The 21,662-nt window shown below is 46.8% G+C and overlaps 1 protein-coding gene across 3 annotated transcripts in view; it reads right to left on the bottom strand.

Annotated features, from left to right (window-relative positions):
* Positions 1 to 8,558: 8,558 nt before the first annotated feature.
* Positions 8,559 to 21,662, bottom strand: part of LOC117589068 (protein bric-a-brac 2) — a 32,105-nt gene continuing 19,001 nt past the window's right edge. For 2 of the 3 annotated variants that reach the window (XM_034280700.1, XM_034280698.1), the window contains exons 3-5: positions 10,457 to 10,532; positions 9,914 to 10,344; positions 8,559 to 9,798 (exon numbers count right to left, since the gene is read on the bottom strand). In XM_034280700.1, coding sequence (XP_034136591.1) covers positions 8,812 to 9,798; positions 9,914 to 10,344; positions 10,457 to 10,532 — 1,494 coding nt within the window. In that variant the 3' untranslated portion in view covers positions 8,559 to 8,811. The remainder of the gene's footprint in view (positions 9,799 to 9,913; positions 10,345 to 10,456; positions 10,533 to 21,662) is intronic. The other variant, XM_034280701.1, reaches the window with a different exon arrangement.

The raw sequence follows: 21,662 nt of genomic DNA, 5'->3' as shown, positions 1-21,662 counted from the left end.
ATGCCACCATTTCGACGCCTTTTCGGCCGGCCACTGCCCCAGGCCCTGCCTCAATGCCTGCCTCTGCATCCTGCAGAAATTGATGGCCCTGTCTGCAAGCACTTGGAGGCGACTCCTGCTTATCCTCGAAATGTGCGTCGCTGGGTCCTTCAAAGCTGGGGACACACAGTTAGGCTGGGAGCTGGAAGCTGGTGCTGTGGCTGTGGCTGGGATGGGAGTCCTGGGCTGTGTCCCTTTTAGTTAAGAACGCGTTCGGTGTGCAAAATTTCGCCTGATTGCTCTTTGATGAAAACTCAATTATTGCCTTGTGCGTACGATGGAGCAGGAGGACATGCCGGTGCGATGCCGGTTGATGCACGGGATTTCTAGTTGCCAATGTCCTCGCATGTCCTGTCGATGGCTTAAGTAACGCTAGTGCTGCCCCTTCAGCCGCTGCTGCTGCTGCTGCTGCTGCTGCTGCTGCTGCTTTTTGATGGTGTGCGCTGCTAATTGAAACGCAGACCCGAATCTGATGCATCTGATGGCTGCCTCCATCCATTTAACTAAGGGAAAAGGCACGCTGCAGAGCGGTGTGGCAGGAGATGTGCCAGCATCTAGTTATCAATGGAAATCTTATGCCACGCAGCAGCAGCGGACAGACAAGGGAGGGGCATGAGGCAACGGCTTTTGGCATTTCCTTAATGAGAGTCCTTCCGTGTCCGTGTCCGTGTCCGTTTCCGTGTCCGTATCCTGCGTTGACGTCGTCGTCCGTTGCAAGGTGATATGACGAATGAATGATTGATTTTTTCTTTCCACTGCCACCCTCCACCTGCTCCTCTCTCCCTCTCCCACTCCTCCTCCATCTCTCTCTGTCTCTGTCTTTCTCTGTTGTTGTTGTTTGTTGCCTGGGCCTAGGCCTAGTCCTCGCTGCCTCTGCCATTTGCTGTGAGATTTCTTTTGCCATAGATTTCGATTTTCGAGGCACACCCACACACACACACACACACACACACACATGGCAGGCATCATCATCATCCGAGAGAGAGAGCCGCCGCCGCCATGTTCGTTTTTAGTTTGCCTCTGCCCCTGCACCGCACACTGCCACACCCACACATGCCACACTGCCACCTCCCGCCTGTCCTGTCCTGTCCTGTCCGAGTCCGAGGCGACTCCTTTGCTCCTTTCATACATAGTTTTCTCTATTGAACATTTTACATATTAGAAATTTTGCAAATGGGCGAATGCATGGGCCTACCCCCTGCCCACACACACACACACACACACACACATACCCCTCCCCCCCACCCCACTAGACCCTTGTCCCTTTTTTGGCAAGGGGGAAAGAGTTACCCTCTATGTGTTAGAGGGGGTGTGGAGGGGGGGACGGGCGTAACGCACATTCGCATTCGAGTTTAAATTTTCGGCGTCGTCGTCGTCGTCATCGTCCGAAAGCCAAAGCCAAAGCCAAAGCCATCGCCATGGAGCCATAGGAGGAACAGGCACAGGCAGAGGCAGAGGCAGAGGCACAGGCACCAGGGGTGTGGAGAGGGGGGGGGAGCGAGGAGAGGGCAACAGGAACCAGAGAGGAACACCAACGTCATTTTCTATTTCTCTGTCGTGGCGGCGGCGGCCATCGTAGTCTGCCCCACACACACCCAAGGGGGGGCCACAGCACCTGCACCCTGCACCCTGCAACCAGCAACCAGCCCCCCTGCCCCATGACTGAGTGTCCTGCCTGCCTGCCTGTGCCTGCGCCTGTTGTTGTTTTTGTCGTGGGCATTGGTGCGGCTTTCGATGCTGCTTCGTCTGTGTGTGTGTGTGTGGAGAGAGAGAGAGAGAGAGAGTCCTGCCTCTAACTCAGTTGCTGTTTCTAGTCCTAGTCCTAGTCCTAGTCCTGGCTCTGTGCCTTCTCCTCTTCCATGATTCTCCATGTGTGTGCTTGGAGGCACAGAGGCGCCTACCTCTTGCCCATCCAATGATTTGAGGAGGAACCGCAGCAGCAGCAGCAGCACCCAACAGCAGTCATCCTGTTATGCGTGGAATATTGATAAAATGCACTCAAAAAAACAAGACATTTGCCATTTTGGCATATTTTATATTGGAAAATGTTAGAAATATTAGAGGAATTTCAGTTTTCGATGCTAGAACAGAATGTGTGGTATGTTGGTATGGAAACACATTAAATTTCCTAAGTGAAAAGCGGAAATTGTGCCCCTCTTAGAGCGTTCAAGCTTTTGCCCTGGCTATGATTTCTCTCAGTGCAACGCAGCTACCACGAAAACGCAGCCAAAAAGGCATCAAAAACGTAGTCGGCCGCCCAATGTCGCCAATCGTTTGAAGTCGTCGTCGTCGTCGACCATCGCCCATCGACGCTGCTTTTCCTCTGTCTCGCACTTTTGGTCTAAGCCAGCGCCTGCCTCCCGCTGCTGCTGCTGCTTTTTGATGCTGCAACACCACAGACTGCTGCGCCCCACCGAATACAAAGAGGTGGATTCAGGGCCTAAAAATAACAACATCGACAGGACTACGACTACGACTACGACTACGAGGATGTTTCAGGCTTCCTGCCACCATCTCCCAGACTCGCATCTTTTGCTGCTGCTTTCCATGTTCCTGCCACATGTGTCTGTGTGCTGCTGCTGCTGCCTCTGCTGCCATTGTATGCATGCATATTAAATTCAATCGAATGTATTCTCTATGCCCCACGATGCTGCCTGCTGCCTGTTCCTGCAGATTGCGTTTCTTTTTTTGTGTTTCGTGCCAGAAGAGCCACCGCCACCTCTCGCTCGCTCGCTCGCTCGCTACCAATCTGTGGCTACACTTGTGCCTCCAACTCCAAAGCTTCAGCTCGAACGATGGGAGCTACCCATCGATGGTTCTACTTCCAGCTCCAGCTACCATTCTGGTCTCTGCAGCTCCCACTTGTACGTCTGTGTGCTGGTTACGTTTGCTTTCGTTTCGTTTTCGTTACGTATACGTATCCGTATCCGTATATCGCGTATCCGTCTCCGTGCCCCATGTACGGGGTATTCTCGTGCTCGTAGGCGGAGTTATCAACGTTTTTCAAGTTATAATAAAAATGCAACACATTTTACAGACACATATGCCACACACACACACGCACACACACACACACACACACATACATACTTCTAATATCTGCATGTCTGTGTGTGTGTGTCGTCCTGGGTCCTGGCTACTTTTCCCATAGATTTTTTCCTTCGTTATTGGTTTCGAGTGCGGCAACATTTATATATTTTTTTTTTTTGTCATTTCTAACGTGCTGCTCCCTGCCCCTGTTGCCGTTGCATGTTGTATATACAACACAGGACTCACTCCCCCTCTCTGGATTCATTTTCTCTTTTCAATTTTTTATTTTGTATTTTCTCGATTGCGATTTTTTATTATTTTTCAATGCTCAAAACTCGACGTCGCATAAAACTTGTGTTTTTTGCTGCAGCAGAGGAGACCGAGACCCTCCCCCGCTCATTGTGCTCGGGGTCCTGGCTACCTCGTTACACTGTCTCCTCTCTCTCTCTCTCTCTCTTTCTCTCTCTGTTCTTCCGCTGAGCTCTTGAGAGCGAGACATTTTGCTAATGCATTGATTAAAATTGAATTTTTAATTAAAATATTGGCAAAAGGATGAATCTATAGCGTGAACAGGGTGGCAGGGGGTCTGGCGGGGGTGGGCTGGCAGTGTGTGTGCATATGGCAAAGTTTTTGTTTGATTTGTGCAATTTTATCTTTGAGTGGTAGCAGCTGCTCGTCGTTGTTGTTGTTGTTGCTGCTGCTGCAGGAAGATAGATCTCTGGGGATTAGATGTCGTATGCGCTGTTTAAATTTTGCATCTTTAGGGGTAGAATGCAGACAGAGGGCTTAAACAAAGTCCTAGAGAGAGAGAGATCAAATAAGGCAGAGTAAGGTATTACAGCGCACAACAGTTGGGAACAATTTCAGAGCATTTTTTTTGTGCATTTGTGGGAGCAGTGTGAGTCCTTCCAAAGAGCGTTTTCTTCTCTTTTTGAGAGCTAACTTGTACAGAAAGTAGATAACAAAGGCCAGAGCTAGCTCTAATCAAAGTTACAAATGTTCTGCGTCATGCAGCAGCGCCCATCGGTCACTTATTTTGTATTTATATCCCGGAATCGGCGCTTTACTGCCTCATGGTGCCACTCCTCTTGACCTCGTGCTCTTTTCGCACACCAAAGTCTCACCTAACACTCATATTTGCTGAACTTTCACATTGATTTGCCCAATAAAATGCCAAGAAACTAACCAGAAAGACATTTCACTTTCGATTGCTGTTCACTTAGTCAGAAAACCTGACTCTCAGTCCCAGGCCTTAAATGCCCCCAAATACTGTATGGCAATGCCAATAAATCACATGCAATTATGCAAGAAAAGCATCCTTAAGGAATCTTCACACTTTCACACACATAACACACACACCACAACACACACAGCCAAGAATCGAAGTCGAATCTTTAGACAGAAAGGCAGTAGAGGAGTGTCCTGTGTCCTGTCTGTCTGTGTGTGTGTCTGTTCGTTGACCAGAAAGACCACAAGTGCATTATATCCGAATAAATCTCTCAATTGCTTTCTTATGCAGCAGCAGCAGCAGCAGTCGAAGGAGCAAGCAGCAGCAAGCAGGAGAAAAGGATTATTTACAGAAAACATTTTCTTTGCATTTATTTTTGGGCTTGCAACTTGCAAGTCGTAGATGGAAGAGACGCACATGCAGCGGGGGGCAACATGAAACATAAGTGAAGAGCTAATAAATGTACGCAAAATTTCAAACAGGCCAAACATTTACTTAAGCAAAAGCGTACGAGAGAGGGAGAGTCTGCTGCTGCTGCCACAACGAAAGACGTTTATAAGTGAATAATTGTGTGGCACACACATATACCTGTGTGTCTGCGTGTGTGTGCGTGTCTCTGGGTGTCAAGCCACAAACACCTTTTGCGTAAAATAAAGCAATCAAGCAAATAATGTTGCCACATTACACTATCAACAGCTTCCTGCCTTGACACACACACAGGGCAGGGCAGGGCAGGGCAGGGGTAGGAATTTCTTCTTTAATAGCTCTGCCACATGTGGCACACACAAACACACAGAAACACACACACACTCGAGTAAAATTGAAACAACCTTGAGGAATGCCCCACACAGAGAGGGAGACTGGCAGGAGTGGCAGTGGCAAAAGTGTCTGGCAAAATGTCTCGACTCTTGACTCTCGACTCCTGCCACACGCCTGCCACACTTCTGGAGGTCTCCATCTCCATCTCCGGCTACAGCTACAGCTGTGGCTCTGCTGCTCTGTGGCTCTGTGACCGACTCAGTGTTCAAGTCGACGACAAGGACACAGCCATACGGCAAGAGCAACATCAGCAGAAGGAGTGGCAGCAGCAGGCAGAGGGTGGCAGGAAGCAAGCAGCAACAGCAGCAGCAGGATAAGGAACGAGCAGCTACAGGAAGTAGGAGACGTCTCCATGTACCTCGCTCCCTCTCTCCCGCTACCTCTCCAGCTCTGTGTGCACTTTCGCTTTTGGTCTTGCCCCAAAATCTCCTGTCTGCTGTTGTGCCACATATCTAACAAATTATCTGTAATTTCTCGAGTGCAGCAAGCAGCCAGCAAGCAAGCAACTTGGGGCACAGTCTCGGCTACATTAAGCCAATTTTGTTGCAATTTTTAACCCGTTGCAGACGCTGGCAGCCAAGGAAAATCCATGCCAAGAGAGAGTGCATTAGATCCAGGGATATTCCAGGGTATCAACGGCTTTGTTTTGCATGCCAGAAAGTGGAAAGTTTGCTGCCAGTTTGCCCCTCGAAATAATACCCTTGAAAGCCAGTCACTAATATCTGTGGAATCCTCGGAGCCGACGCTCAGTGGGTTAAGAGCTGCCAAAGCACTTGTCAAGACGGCTAACGGCAGAGTTGTGGCTGCCACAACGAAGCGGCAGAGGCAGAGGCAGAGGCAGAGAGAGAGAGAGAGACGGGCCAGGATTTTGGGCTACAAGCAGCCGCAAAATGCTGCTTAACTTCCAGACACAGACCCAGACCCCGAGCAGAGAGGGAGAAGGACACAGAGGACTGGCAGCAGCAGCAGCAGGAGAAGACAGACAGCAGTGGCAACCACAGGCCAGAGGCATGAGGCAAAGGCAAGCTGCTGCTCCTGCTGTTGGAAGGAAGGAAGTTGTTTGTGGGTCGCATTCAAGGCTGACCGAAGCGAGGCCCGAGACGACGACTCACTCGAACCCCAGTCCTTTCCTCTCTCCCTCTGTGTGTGTGTGTGTGTGTGTGGCAGGGTGGCTGTCTCACAAGATGAAAGCCACTTGGGCTTCCCACTCCGCCCCTCATTCATGGGAGTCAGCGTCGAGTCGAGTTGCAGCTTTTGCTTGGGAGTTTTGCCAGAGCCAGAGCCAGAGCCACAGCCAGTGGCATTACCACGGCAGTTGCCACACTGCCACTGCTGCCACAACTCCTACGAAATGACCTTGAGAGTATTACAAATGTACAAATTTGCCTGCCACGCCTCCAGACAGCCGCCTCCTGCCTGCTGCCTGCTTTCGGCTCTGGCTTCTCCTCTGACTTTGGCTTTTATCCTTGCTGCCGGCTGCTGGCTGGCCTTCTCTGCTATTTATCTGCAGCTTGCAGTTAAGGATATTTTGAGAGCCAAAGGACCACAGGACTGCCAGCGGAGAGTCTGGAGTCCATGCCCCAAGTGGGGGTTAGTCCAGACTCCGTGGCAGTGGCCGTGTGGCAGAGTTTTGCATCAAGTGCAAAGTGTAAAGTGATGTGTTAAGCTGTTAAGTGCCAAAGTAATTGTTTTCTTTCATCCAACAACAACAACGACAACGACAATGGGGCATGGGCCAAGCGGCAGCAGGGAACATGCTTGACTTTGCTTTCACTTGCCACTTGACCTTGAGACTTCTCTCTGTGTCTCTCCATCTCTGTGTCTTTGTGTGGCAGAGAGTCAAGCGATGTGTAGTTAACATTTGTTCTTCTCACTCTTCAGCATGTTGCACTGTCAACGTGTGGGGGTGTGGCATCGTCGTGAATTATGTCTAAGCACCAATGAAGAGCCAACTGGGAATGCAATGGGCTTCTGTCGATAGGCAGGCTCTGCCAAGGGTGCAGTGGCTAGGGGAGTGCACCCTGAGGAGATTTTGCCTTTCCAGATTTACGTAGAGCTGTAGGAAGGTGAAGAGAATTTCTCTTTCCTGGAAACTTTCCTGCCTCACATTCACATTCACATTCACAGAGCAGCTTTGGCGTAGGTTTTGGCCCATGCTTGATTCATATCATATTTCGAGACAAATTTCCATTGTATATCCATAGAAATTTCTTTTCCTATCCCTTTGGTTTACAATTTATTCGATCCAATGTTGCCCTGATTTACTTCCATGATTTGATCTCAAGCAACTTTCACGGAAAGTTTCTTCAGTTTGATCAAATATTCCATATTTGGAGCTCTAGAATTTTGTAACATTTCCACACAAAGAATGCCTGAATATTGGTTAATCCATCGACTAATTAGATATAATATCATTTCGTATCCATCATTTAAGACTTCACCTTTCTTCATCTCCACATTTTGCATTTCCTTTTCCTGTCACGCTTTCACCCCGCCCAAAAAGAACACTTGAATTTTCACGTTTTACATTTAGTTTTTCATTGTTGTTTTTATTTCTTTGTTTTTATTTGTATTCTATTGTTTATTTATAATTTAGGGCTTTAACTAAAACTCAAGAGACTTGGCTCTCCGCTCTATGCTGCAAATTCTTTGCTTTCCATTGGATAGACGGTAATAATAATAATTAATAATAATTAATAATTAATAATAGATGCACTCACAATAGATACAGTCATGTGTGTGTGTGTGTGTGTGTGTGTGTGTGTGTGGGGGGGGGAGATGTGCATGTGCTTTTGTGGGTGACTGTTTATGCATAAAATTAGCATTAAATTGATTTGAATGCTGCCCGCAGGAGGGGGGCCATAGCTTGCCACAAGATACTTTTGTATCTCATTGTAGTGAAGTGTATGTGTGTGTGTGTGTGTGTGTGTATCTATGATCTAAAGACGAAAGTAAAGCCTAAAGCTATTGCAAATTTGTACATTATTTACATGGAAATTCCATTAATTTAATTATAATATTTATCCGTATGCATACGTGAGCGTAGATATATCCATTTTAATTATAGATACCATAGCTGTATCTTCAGTACACATATATGTATGTATGTGTGTGTATCTGTAGCTAGACATTTATATATATAGATATATATTATGGATTATTCAGTGTGTGTGTGTGTGTGTGAGTCGAATGAAGCTGTTACAACTAATTTTTGTTTGTTTTAAATCTACATTTAAGAAATGCACAAGTCTCTCGCTTCGAATGCTTAGCGCTAACTAATTAATTAGTTAATTCATAATTATTAACTCACTCTCTCGCTATCTCTCTCTCTCTCTCTCTCGTACGATGCGTGGCAACAAAAAGGCAATCCAATTTATATCAATCGAAAAATAAATAAAAACGAATCAAAGACGAGATCCTATCCTTAAAGGAAAGTTCCGAAGTATGTTGTGTGTGTGTGTGTGTGTGCATGGGGTGTGTCCTGTTAATACTTTTTTATACCTCTTTAAGAATCCTACATACATGTAATAATAGTCCTATATACTCGTATATATCCTACATCCTAGCCGATAAAAACCTTTTTTGCATTTTGCAAACAAAAATCGAAAATAAAATCAAACGTTGGGCATTTTTCTCTCTCAAGTAGCAGTCCAAAAGTAATCCACTGCCTCTCCTCTGACCCTCCTCTCGCTGCCTCAATCCTCGTGCGGCAGCTCTGTGGCATGCTGCTGCTGCTCCAGCTTGATCTTCATCAGCGGCGACTCGCGCACCGGGGCATAGGCTGCCGCAGCGGCCGCTGCTGCCGCCGCATCGGGATTCACGAAGAGCTCGCTCATGTCCTGCGGCCCCCCTGGGCCCGGGAAGAAGTCTTCGAAGCGGGGACTCTTGTTCTGCGCCTGCACCGACTTCTGCAGCAGCCCATTGGCAATCGCCTCAAAGTCAATGCCCGCCGGCAGGCTCTCCAGGAAGCGCTTGTTGTACGCATAATTGGGATGCTCCTGCTTCGCGTGTTGCACCTGTTGCTGCTGCTGCTGCTGCTGCTGCTGCTGCTGCTTGGCGTAGTGCGTGGAGTAGGGGGAGGCGGCACCGGGGCGATTCGACTGCTGTGCCTTGGAGGAGGAGTTGCTGCCGCGCGACTGACTCCCGTACTGACGCGCCTGCATCGCCTCCTTGAGCTCCCGATCCCGCTCCCGCTCGCGTGTCAGCTCTCGCGCATAGCTGGCCGCACTCGAGGGCGCCGCCGCACCGCCGGCTCCCCCACCATTGCCGCCTGCTCCACGCGATGGCAGAACATTGAGGCCGGGCAGTCCCATCAGGCCCAGGGCCGTCAGATCGGGCAGATTCTCAGCGCCCCGCCCGCCGCCGACATTGCCGCCGCTCTGCTGATGCTTGGCCGCCGCCGCAGCCACCGCCGCCGCCGCCGAGACCTGATCCTCGATCTCGGAGCGTTGCAAGTAGGCCGGGGACTTGTACATGTGCGGCGCCTGCTGTTGGTGCTGCTGCTGCTGCTGATGCTGCGCCGCCTGCTGCTGCTGCGAGAGGATCTGGCGGCGCAGGGACTCGGTCATGGTGCTCAGCGGACTGCTGGCATCGGGCGGTGCCAAAGCGGCATTCTGTGCGGCCATCTTGGCGGCAGCAGCGCTGTGATAGCCATTGGTAGTGGTTCCGCCGCCAATGTAGGTCTAAAGAGGGGGAAAAAAGAGGTGCAAAGGGCAAGGGAAAACAAGTTAGGAAGAGGCCAAAGATTGATCCGAAAGGTGCCTGAAAGATGGAAGTCGTAATGGAAGCTCCACTTACCGCATGCGACTGTCCATTGGCGTACTGATGCGCTCCCATGTCCTCCTTGATCTCGCGATAGTCGCGGAAGACCACCGCCTTGATGACACTGCGGATGAGCTCCTCCGGCCACATGCCCAGCAGAATGCGCTGCGGCCTGCCCCGGGCCTTGGGCCGCGGATCGGTGCCGCCATCGAGCGAGGGGCCCAGCATGTTGTGGACTCGATTTGCGTACAGCACGAACGTGGGGTAGGGGATGTCGAATTTGCGGGCTGCCTGGGAGAGGGAGAGTCCCTCCTTGAGGACACTGAAGATGGCCTCGGCCATGGCCTCGGGGCGCCACGATTTGAGCGGGCCACGCTCCCGGAAGCGCAACTGTTGCACGAGATTCTGCTGGTTGGTGTTCCAGCACTTTTGCCACATGGACTGCAGCTGGTACTGGTAGCTGTCTGCTGAAAGGACACCAAGAGGGAGACAGAGAGAATGCAAAGGCTGCTTTGGAGTGCGGATTGGGGATTGGGGGGGGGCGCATATCGCTGCCTCAGGGAAAGGTGCAACACTTACCCGCCACAGAAGCGCCTGTTGCCGCAGCAGCAGCGCCCATCCAGCCGCCATGGCCGCCGCTTTCGATCATTTTTGCCTGCAAGAAAGAAAGGAAAGACACAGAAAAGTTAGTTGAGTCGTTTATTCGGTTGGATTTTCGCGACATTTTTCCTCGAGCCGTTAAAGTTTATGAATGCCATAAATGTTCCTGTTCCTGTCTGTTAGAGGAAGCCAACCAAAAACGCAAATTAGTATACAAAGCGGAGCTACTGGTCTTGGTCTCTGCCTCCCCCTCGGCCAGCCAACAGATTCATTGTCTTGGCGGCTTTTTATGGCCTGGCAGGAGGGAGCAGCATTTATTTATTGCTATTATTAGGTATTCAGGGGGAACTTTCTGCCTCGTAATTGAGCCTGACTTTAACCCTTAAGCTGCATTAATCAGCTACACTGTGAAAAAATGCAACCATTTGGGTTAAGCGAAGCCAAAGGGCGGGCGGGGTCTAGTCGGGCAAAAGGAATTACCATTTGGAATGCGCTTACCGAGAGGGTATAAGGGGTGTATACGAGTTGTATAAGAGCTGTATAAGAGCTATAAATGTAACGAAATATCTATTTCGGTTCAACTAAATTTGGTAATATATTTTTAGCTCCCATCGCTGCACATTTTTGCACTTTAAATTCCAACATAGATCAATCGTTTGCGGCTAACCAAAGCCATGCCGCCTGCTCTACCGCTCTCCGTCGCTCTCTTGCAACTCCCCTGAGCATAGAAAAAAAAGTAAAAATTGATGCACGTTTCATGCATGGCTGAGGCGGAGGCTATAAAGTGGCTCCCAGCCCGACCGCCTGCCCTCGCGACTGACCAGCAGCTTCGCGGAGCCTCCAAAGTCCAGTTCCAGTTCCAGGCCACGCCCGCCGCCGTGGCCATGCATTTTATATACACGTTGGGGCGTAATACAAATTATGTGCAACGCGGAGAGGCACACAGAGAGCAAAAAGCTACAAAAAAAAAAAAACTAAAAACTAAAAACAGGAAAGGCAAAAGTCAGCGGCAGTGGCGGTGGAATAAAAGGCAAACGAATATAATGCAAGTCTTAAATATTTGAAAAGTAGGCACCGCCGCCGCCGCCGCCGCTACTACACGGAATAGAACAGGGAGCGGGCGGAGGAGGTGCAGGCATTGGGCAGACTCTACTGTAGTACAGTGAAGCTAGTCGTACATGCCGCTGACTGGCATGCAGCAGGAAAAAGGTCATAAAACGTATGAATAATTGAAATTGAAAAGTCGGAAGCATTTTTACATTTTTTTCCTAGCAACAAAAAACAGCAAAAAGCTACAAAAAAACAACAAACAAACGAGCAGCATTCATTGTTGCACGAGTAACTGTAACAAATGCCAGGCAGGAATGGATGGCGTTAAAAATGCTATTTTATGTAAAACACTTTGTTAATGATGAAGGCCCATGCAGCCCCCAGCCCCCAGCCAGCTACCTGCTCCTAGGTGTTCCTGTTCTGAATGTACTCTGACTTATGGCAGGCAGTGTGAACACTTTATTGTGCTGTAAAATGCATAGCTAATAGCAGAATGAGAATTACGAGCAGGGGAATTCCATTGGGAATGGGCTGATATGGAGGTAGGTTACACAAGGGGCACGGGGCAGAGGATCTGTTTTTGTTTTCAATTAAATTTTAGTTATTACTTGGCTCTGTGTGTGCTCCATCTATCTATCTATCCGTTCATTAATCTAAGCAAATATCCATCTAGGAATCATCTGTAAATCCATCTAGAAAATGTAACAATTGCATCAGAGCTGTCAGTCTTTGCAGATGAGTAGAGAGATTTTTTGTATGGAACTTTAGAATATTTCCATTTATTATTTGTCTATTTACTTATCGAACTATCTACCCTTTCATTAATCTACTTATTTGTTCGCTCTCTTCCAGACGTTCTTCCACATCTGAAATCCAGACTGATCTACTTTGAAGTGCGTACTCCCATCATCTACATTATTCATTGTCATTAGTCATGTATTCAACCTCATGACCTGCCCTTCCCACAACACTCATATGAATGTATGCACCTCAATCTATCCATTCATCCATCTATCCATCCATTCATCCATCTATTCCTCTGCGTCTCCGTGTTCTTCTTCTGTGGCGTCTAGCAATTACAAAACTCTCTCGCGCATCGTACAATTTTCATATAATAATAAAATATTACGGGCTCTGGCTCTGCTATCAAAAATGTTTAATTAATTAAATTTTCAGTTCCCAACGTCTTGTCCGCCCCCTGTCCCACCAGAGTGTGTGTGTGTGTGTGTATATTCCCCCCACTCAATTTTCCTTCGACAAAAACAAATTTTGAAGTGTGCGCGCATTCAACTTTCTTTCAACTCATTTAATTTAATTTGCGGCGCCTCCGCCACTGCTGACGCTGACGCTGACGCTGACGCTGTTGCCTGCCACAGAGTGTGCGTCGCGTTTTCTGCTTCTGCTGGCTCTGCTTCTTGCCAATTACTCATCGTGTGCCCCATTCACATAATAATTTATTTAATTAACTTTTCCGCTTGCTGCAACAAAATGTTCTATAAAAATTTATTGATTTCGTTTTTTGCCGCTAGAAAAATATTACTGAAGTTTATTCTTTTTCTCAATACTTTTTGATATAGGAAAAACCATTCACAGCCAACCCCACCACCCCCCTCTCCCCACCCCACTCATATATTCTCATTCTCGTTCTGTATATCTGTGGATTACATATAGAATTCTATAACTTTTTCTCTGTGTGTCAGTGTCTGTGTGTGTGTGTGTGAGTGTGTCTGTTGGCAATAAAATATAAATTTATTATACACTCCCCCTCTGCCCCGCTACCACCCTGCGCAATTTTACCATCAATCGAAATGCATGGCAAGGAATAGCCCCCCCAACTCCTTTGCTTCAATTTACTTCACGCCACTCCCTGCCTGCCCCGCTCTCTCTCTCTCTCTCTCTCTCCTACCTTTCAACAGCCTTCAAGTTTTCACTACTACACAGCTCCTATCCTTACTCTTCCTCTATTGCTGCCAGTCCGCCCTCTCTTCGGATTCTAATGCAATTTTAATTTTATTTTTCAAGCGCGCACATAAACTCAGCACTCGATGCCCCACGCCCTCTCTAGACATCAAAACTCACGCCTCCCTCTGCTGCAGAGAGCGAATAAAGACGGAGCAGATATTTGTGAATATTTTCCATATTTTTTAGTAACAATTAGAAGCTAAATTTGACTACAAATAAGTCTTTAAATTGCTCAAAAATATGTGCAAATTGTGTCTCTAATTTCTTTGAGTGTAAGAAATACCACTAAAAACTAGATGGGTTGTTGGCAAGACCTTTATCCTGAACCCATACCCCAGACCCTGGCATACCCTGCCCTTTCCTTCCCTTTGCCCAACCCGCGCTTATTTCTTAACCGAACTTTTGCTGTAGTTTTGCCTCCTGCCTGTGCTTCCACTTCCACTTCAACTCCTGGCAGTAGTATATTTCTTATATTATATAACACTTTATTTATTATTCATTTTCGATTCGTGTTTTACCGTGGTGGCGGTGGCAGCGGTAGCAGCGGTAGCAGCGGCGACGTCTCAAGTTTGTTATTTCTCTTGTCTGCAAGTTGCTTGCCACAAAGCTCCCACACCATGCCCTGGCCATGCCACCCACTCACGCGCCAACATCCCTCTGTGGAACTACTAGCCCAAACCCCAACCCACCATCCCACCATCCCACCCCAGAGGACCTTGCCATTTCCGGGACTTGGTTTCGTTTGGGGCTACACTTTTTGCTGCTGCTCCCTGCTGTTCCTTCTGCTGACGATTGCTTGGCGCCTGTTCCTTTGTAGCCTTCACTATTACTACTGCCACTAGTAGTTTTCGCTCTCCGGCACGCTCTCATTTATCTCTCCTATCTATGAAGACATCACGAGAGAGAGTCGCTCTGGAGAGAGCTGCTTTTGGCATCTTTTCTAGCTGCCTGCTGCCTGCTCTCTGGCTCATTCATTCATTTATTTGTGCGACACTCTGCGAGCAAGCCACACGCATGCCATGCCCACCTCTTGCTGCTGCTGCTCTCTCCCTACCTCCCTCCCTCCCCATAATTCCTGGCTCCTGTTTCTGCAATTCCTGCGATTCCTGTTACACCGCGAGACGACGGCCGCACCTTGGTTCGTTTTTAGTTCCCCCCTGCCTCGTGCCATTCATTAATTTTATAAGACGCTACAGAAATAATTCATTTGAAAGCCGTACACCTCCCATGGGAGTACGCGGGCAGCAAGTTCAATCCCCAATTATCGAGGAGACACCCGAAGATACTTCCCGCTTGCCGCTCCCGCTGTAGCTGTATCTTTAGACCCACTTTTGCTTGGTGGCACCGCGAATCGATTTGCATTTTTAGAAGTCCGTCCCCGCCTTCAACCTTTCGGGGCAGGACACCCAAAAGTAGCAGCAGCAGCTGCCTCTTCCTTCTTTTTTTGGGGGCAGGCATACACAAGACAGCAGCAGCAGCGGCAGCAACTAAATATTTAATAGTATTTTATTGCACGAATTTCACATAAAATATGCATATTGGCCAAATGCATTATTCATGGGAATAATGTGGAAAACACATTTCGTAAAGACTGCCGGCTGCCGCCAGAAGGAAAGGTGCAGAAACGAGAGGAGTGAGCAGGAAAGGGAAAGCTCTCTGCAACTCTTCTTCTACTTGAGCAGCAAGAGCAAGAGCCGTGTCTTGTGCCACATCTAGCGTCTCTTTTTCTATATGTTTATCGTTTCGCGTATTGGAATACAAATAATGAAATGCAAAACAACAAAACAACAAAACAACCAAACGGGGCGGCTATAAACAATTGTTGTTGTGTGTGGCAGGAGGGGAGTACTGCAGGGGAGTGGTACGAGGAAGTAGTCCTCGGAATTGCAGGGAGGCGTTGGGAAATAGTTGCAACAACAGAAACAACAAATGTAACAAATAATTGTAGCAATCATAAAGCCAAGTGCGAGTGCATGAAGCGCGCTCGCTCTCGCTCTCTCTCTCTCTCTCTTCTCTGTGCCGCCTTGACTCTTGTTTGGGAAGGGGGAGAAAGTTTAGCTGGCAACAGGAAAATGTGGCGAGTGTGCGGCGAAGTGGGAGATGCCCTTTAATGATTCCACGATAGAGGGAAAGGCAAGGCCAAGGGCAGAATATTACAGAAAATTCCCAAAATGGATAAAAATACTTTGGAAAGTTCTGGAATAACTAGTAAAATCCTATAATTACCTTGAACCCATCAGAAGTTCCATTAAAATACTAAAAATATTCTCTAAAACCTTCTAAATACCATAAAATCCCATCTAAAATGATTAAAGATGCCATTAAAAATATCGTAAACGAATTATTAAATTTTCCACTTAAAAAAGAAAATTTTTAAAAATTCTCAAAATTATTCTGGCGAATAAAATGTTACCCTTAACGCGTCACAAACATCTCCACCAAGTGCAAATACCCTTGCTAAAGCGTAACACTCGTACAAAACACAACAGGCACAACACAATGGCCAGCAACAATAATTTAAATGTAATAAATAATTATACGCCAAGTGTTGAGTGCAATGTGCAACGTGCAACGTGCATTGAGGTGTGTCAAGCTGCCAACTCTAACCAGAGGGAATGCCTCGCAAAGGGAGAAGAGAAAGAGAAGAACAGAAGTAACCACAGCCCGACAACAGAAATTCGCTATAAAACATTCAAATGCAGGGGCACAGCACACAGTCAGCCAGTCAGCCCTTTCAGCCCTCTCGGCCCTTCTTGCAGACCCTCGAAAAAACGCCACGACGCGCGATCTAAAGGGCCAGGCACCCCTTTCCCTTTCCTTTGCATTGCTGTTGTTTCTGCTTTCTGTTTTTGTGTTATTTTTACTGTTTTGTAGCGTTGTCTTTGCAAGCGCTCGTCTCGTCCTTCCGTGGATTGTGCTTGCTCAAGCGCTTGAAGGCGAGTACTTCCTCGTACATTCTCTCCCAGGAAAAGCACTCGGACTTGGACTTCATTTGCACTGAGACTTCATTCGGTCTGCAATGGGAGAGACGCGCCTTTTGCCAGAGATGGCAGCGTGACACGAGAAATTCGGTGGGAATAAGCCATGCGTTAGATAAATATATTGAAGAAACTGAGGAACATCTGTGTGATTAACTTAATTTCTGCTATTTGTTCTGCTCTTGGTAAAAGGATATTCAAGTTTCCCCTCACTCCTTGAGGCTCACGCTGTCATTCCTAAGCCTCCGACTCGTCCGCGAATTGTTGAGGCAACAATTGTAGCTTTCTGCGTTGCTCCTGTAATTTCCAGCAGGGCAGGACGAAGCACACTTCCACAGTAAAAATTAACCTCTTGCAAATAGTAATTTATTGTTTTTTTGTGTTGTTAGCATGAGGGGATAATGAGGATATATGGGGCTCGGCTTGGCTCGGCTCGCGCTGCCTGGCCAAAGGGACACCAAAAGCTTGCGCTTTCGACTGAGACTGGCTGGCTGGATTGTAACGACTTGGGAGTTGCCCCTTGGACTGCGGTGCTGGCGTGTCCTTTGAAAGCTGATTGAAAGCGCAGTCCCCTACCCTTGTACCCCTACCCCTGGCGGAGAAAGTCTACAAAGTGTTAAAACGGCTGCACACAGTCATTAAATATGAATACTTCTATAAGCAGGCAGACAGACAAGAGAAAAAACACACACAGAAAGAAGCTTCCTCCATCATCAGCATGTGGCAAGGGGCAGTGGCAGGGTGCAGGGTGCAGGGTGCAGGGTGCAGTAGGTGCCGTCACTCATTATTCATGTGTGCGCAAATCTCTTAAGTTTAAATAGAAAGAAAGGCAAAACAGGAGGCAGGGAAGGATGTGTGCAGGTCAAGCGCTGAAATGTATGCTACGCTTTTGGTGCGCCAATCGAAGTGCAAGAGGCACGGCACGGCACGGCCCACAACTGCAACAGCCGGAAGGGGAAGAGGTAGGGGTAAGGGGAAGGAGGTGCAACGCACAGTCCAAAGCCTTGAAATAATATTTAATATTTAGAGAGACATAAATATTAAATGAGGCTACAAAAGCGACTATGCAAAAAAGGTAGCACGAGCCTCCCGCCACGAAACGACAAGTAGAATTACAGCTAACATTCCGACATTATTTCTATGTGTGTGTGTGTGCCACAGGCAGGCAATCATCAATGCAGCTAAAGGGGCATGCTAGACTCGAGGCAGAGTGTGCCGCAAAGTCATGGAGCAAGCGCCTGGCAGGGTATTTGCTGGCCTGCAACTTTAGCTTTGAGCAGAAAAAACTGCAACACTATTTTGCAGGCAGGGCAGGGCACACGCTCTTTTCTTTGCTTTTGGGTGCACACAGTTTTTCCCCATTTGATACTTTGGGGATAGTCGCGAGAGCCGAGAGTCGAGCGAGAGTCGAACGCTGAGCCGCCATCGTCAGCAGCCCATCCGACAGAGCCATACGGAAAAGTCTTATGAAATATGCAAGGCCTGTGTAATTTCTTATTTAAAATGCCATTAAATTTTTTGAATAGCATAGAGAGAGGCAGGAGGAGGGAGGGGGCCATGTCTAAAACATAGAGCGCAGCATGCACTCGGGCTCTGGGTTCTGGGCTCTCTGAGTTCTGGGCTTCGGCTACTGGGGCTACTGGGTAAATAGAGGCATGGCACATGCACACTCCCTTTCATCCATGTGTGTGTGCTCACAGGTTAGACAAATAACGGTTTTGGGGTCTGGGGGCCTGCTTTGGCTGCTGTTTGAGTTGCACACGGAGCGAGTCTCGACTCGAAAGGGGGCTATGGCCAACTTTTAAAATGCATATTTGATTGTATTTTTTTGCAAGCACAGAGAGGGAGAGAGAGAGTGCATTGGGGGTACGTGTAATTAATACAAATCGCAGAGGAGTACAGCTACAGGAGTGCAGTCAGAGGTACAGCTGGAGGTACTCCCCGTACTGCCCAAACGACAGGCACTGGCCAGACTCCCGTGCCACATGCATCTTTCATGATGTGACGTTGGACGCTGGGCTGCCCGTTCGATCCTGTCTCACTCTCTCTCAATTTCATATTATTTCCAAACTTATTTCTAATGCCAATTGTCAGGCCGCCTGTCAAATGTCTGTTCCATTGCGAATGCATTTCGTGGCTCACTGAAATTGTGTATCTGTGATGCATCTGCATCCGTGTGTGTGTGTGTGTGTGTGTGGAGGCAACACCTTTATTAGTCAGCCATAATATTGATTTAGTTCGCCGCCGCCACTCGCTGTCTGCCTCAAGATAATTATTGCACACAGCCACACAGAGAGAGAGAGAGAGAGCGAGAGAGAGGAAACCATTACATATGTAAATATACACACACAAATATAAGGCACTTGCCACAGTTGCATACTGCAGCCTCAGATTGCAGCACGTAGTGGCAGCTTTTGGAATTGATTTGGCCGCGCATCTGCGAAAATAATTCACAGAACACTCACACAAATACACGGATTAAATTTGCATTAGCAACCGCTCGCTCTCTCTCTCTGGCAATTAGCGACAGGACATGGAGGAGTCTCTGCGTTTCTGTATCCTTTGGCTTTGGCTTAGAGATTTCTGGCGCAGAGACATATATTGTGGCTGCTGTTTGTCCAGACGACATGCCCGCAAGCAATCGCCTCTGATTCGGATTCGCATTCCGATTCCAACTGCATCTGCAGCTCTGTTTGATTCCAATTCATAATCTGTTTGAAGTCTAAAATATATGACTAATGCTTAGGCTTTAAGAATACTCTTGAATGGGTAGCACTGCCAAGGGGCAAGCACTGGCAGGAGTGGACAAGAAATTGTGAATTTCCACTCTAAATAGTTCTTTGTTATTCACTTTTCAATTACAAATTTTGTGGGCCGCCTCCTCCACCCACTCGTACAGCCCCGCAGTAGTTTTCCCTCCCCCAGTCCCCCCCTTCAAGAGCCCAGTGTATGCCAGAAAGGCTGCGTCACTTTTATTTGTTTCGCTTAAAGTGCGCGGAAATTGTCTGTAGCCCATTTAAAAATAAACAACAATAAAATAAATAATTAAGAAATGCGCTGCGCTGCGCTGCGCTGCTTTCTGCGTTTAATTATAAACAAAAGGCACAGCACAGTGCCCGGGGAGAGTGGATAGGGGAGGAAGGGAGGCGCCGCAGATTCGCATTGTTGTTGTGAAATGAGCAAGAAATTAAATGAAAAATGAAATAAAAATAATAAAACGCGTATTACATAAACGCTCGAAATAAATACAAATAAAATGTGCCCCGTACTCGCACTCGTTCTCATACTCGTGTGAGTGAATATCTTCATCGGTGAATCATTTTCGATTTCCCAAGAAAAACGCCAGAAGCAGCAGCAGCCACACGCACAGGCGCGCTCTGAGGCTGCTGCCCACGAAAATTGATTAAATAAATAAAATGGCCAACAAAAACTAGATTTGTATTTATTTGCTGCGGTATTTATGTATTCTTGGCCGTGCCGCAACAAATAAATCAAAAATCTTCGCATCGAAAATAAAACTACACAAAAGTCAAAGTCAAATGCGAATGCGAAATCGGAAATCTGAAATTGCGTATGCCCAAAAGATATACTTCTGCCATTAGGGGGCGTGCATATATATATATATGGGATTGTTGGGTTTATAAATTTACACCAAAATCACCCATCATCCAGTGTACGCAGAAATGATCTGCAATGCCCCGCCACCCTCGACCCACTGCCCTGTCCACTATGCCGCTTTAGTCAGTCGTTTGAGTCGCCTTCTCAGTGTGTTTGCTCTTTGAATTTTCATTTTGTTTTCTATTTGTTCGTGTGTGTGTGTGCTGTCTGCATATATTTATATATTTTGTTATTTATTTAACATCGTTTTTTCAACAAGCAATCCCCAAGCAAGCCCCAGTCCCACAGTCCCACAGTCCCATACTCACATCGAAACGAAACGAAATGCTTCTCTCGATTGTTTTAGTATCTGATTTTTTATTTACTTTTAATGAGTCGCCCGCCGTGCTGAATTTGCGAATGCTTAAAAAACCACACACAAAAACGATTTCTAAATGATTGGGGATTATCATGAGCTGCTAAATAAGTTAGAGGCAACTACTCGAAGGGTTTTCCAAGGGAATTCCTAGCTTCGTCTATTTATTGTGTTCTCTCATTTACTTTGTACTCATTTTGTTGAAGGTTTTCCTCTCTCTTTTTTTTCTACACAATTACTATAATGTTTTATGTTTATTTCACTTTATTTCTTTATAAAGTTGTATTTTTTATGGCTGGCAAATGACAGACAATGAATGCCCCAAAGCCGTTTGCTGTAAAGGCAATAAAAAAGTATAATGCATAAAAACTTGCACCTAAAGTTGTAATCGCTTGCTGGGAGTAGCAATTAAATCATCTACTGAGAGGATTTTATAGAAAGAAATTTAAATTTCTCTTCATTGAAGGCTGCCTCCAATGAGGGGAGGTTCTTCCTTGAAGAAAATCCTTGAAAATGAGGTTTTTCCTCAATCTTGAATTCCTTCTGCTTTGTGGATTTTATTTAAATGTATTTCCATCTCTTTTGTATCTGTTTTATATCTTCCATCTGCCATCTACCATTCGCCATTGGATATTCACATTCGAAATCCATTCGAAAATTGACTTATTAATTAATTTATGCAGACACGTTTTAGTTTTATTATTTTTAAATTTGTGTAATTTGCAATCTGCACTAGAGCGAGGGTATATTAGGCCGCCTGAGCACTCCGCATAACTATGTTTTCGAGGGGTATGGCAAAGGTCGTGCGGCTGCCAGCTGCCAGTTGCCAGCTGCCAATGGCATTCTGATTTGTTATGTTTATTGTTTGTTTCACAACAAAAACAACGACTATTTTATTATGTCTTTGGGCATAAATTATTTATCTCATTTTTGCTTCAAGTTTTTCTTTTTCTTTCCATTTCTTGGGATATTGAAATATTTTTCTGTGCTGTGCTGCTTTTGCTGTTTGTTGTTTTCCTTATCGTATGATTGTTTTTAATCTCCCGCTTCATTTAACAACGTTTTTTTGATTTTGATTTTGATTTTCGATTTTGATTTTCGATTTTTATGTGCCATCTATGGGCTGTCGTTTCGAATTTAAATAAATTAAATTTTATTACTTAAATTTGACGAGCAAATATGCCGTGCTCTATGACAAAAAGTAACAAAGTTTCTCAACGAA

The sequence above is a fragment of the Drosophila guanche genome, unplaced genomic scaffold, assembly GCF_900245975.1.
Source record: "Drosophila guanche unplaced genomic scaffold, DGUA_6, whole genome shotgun sequence".
In the NCBI taxonomy this organism is placed as follows: domain Eukaryota; kingdom Metazoa; phylum Arthropoda; class Insecta; order Diptera; family Drosophilidae; genus Drosophila; species Drosophila guanche.
Note: the sequence above shows the minus strand (reverse complement) of the source record. Positions and strands in the feature narration are given on the sequence as shown.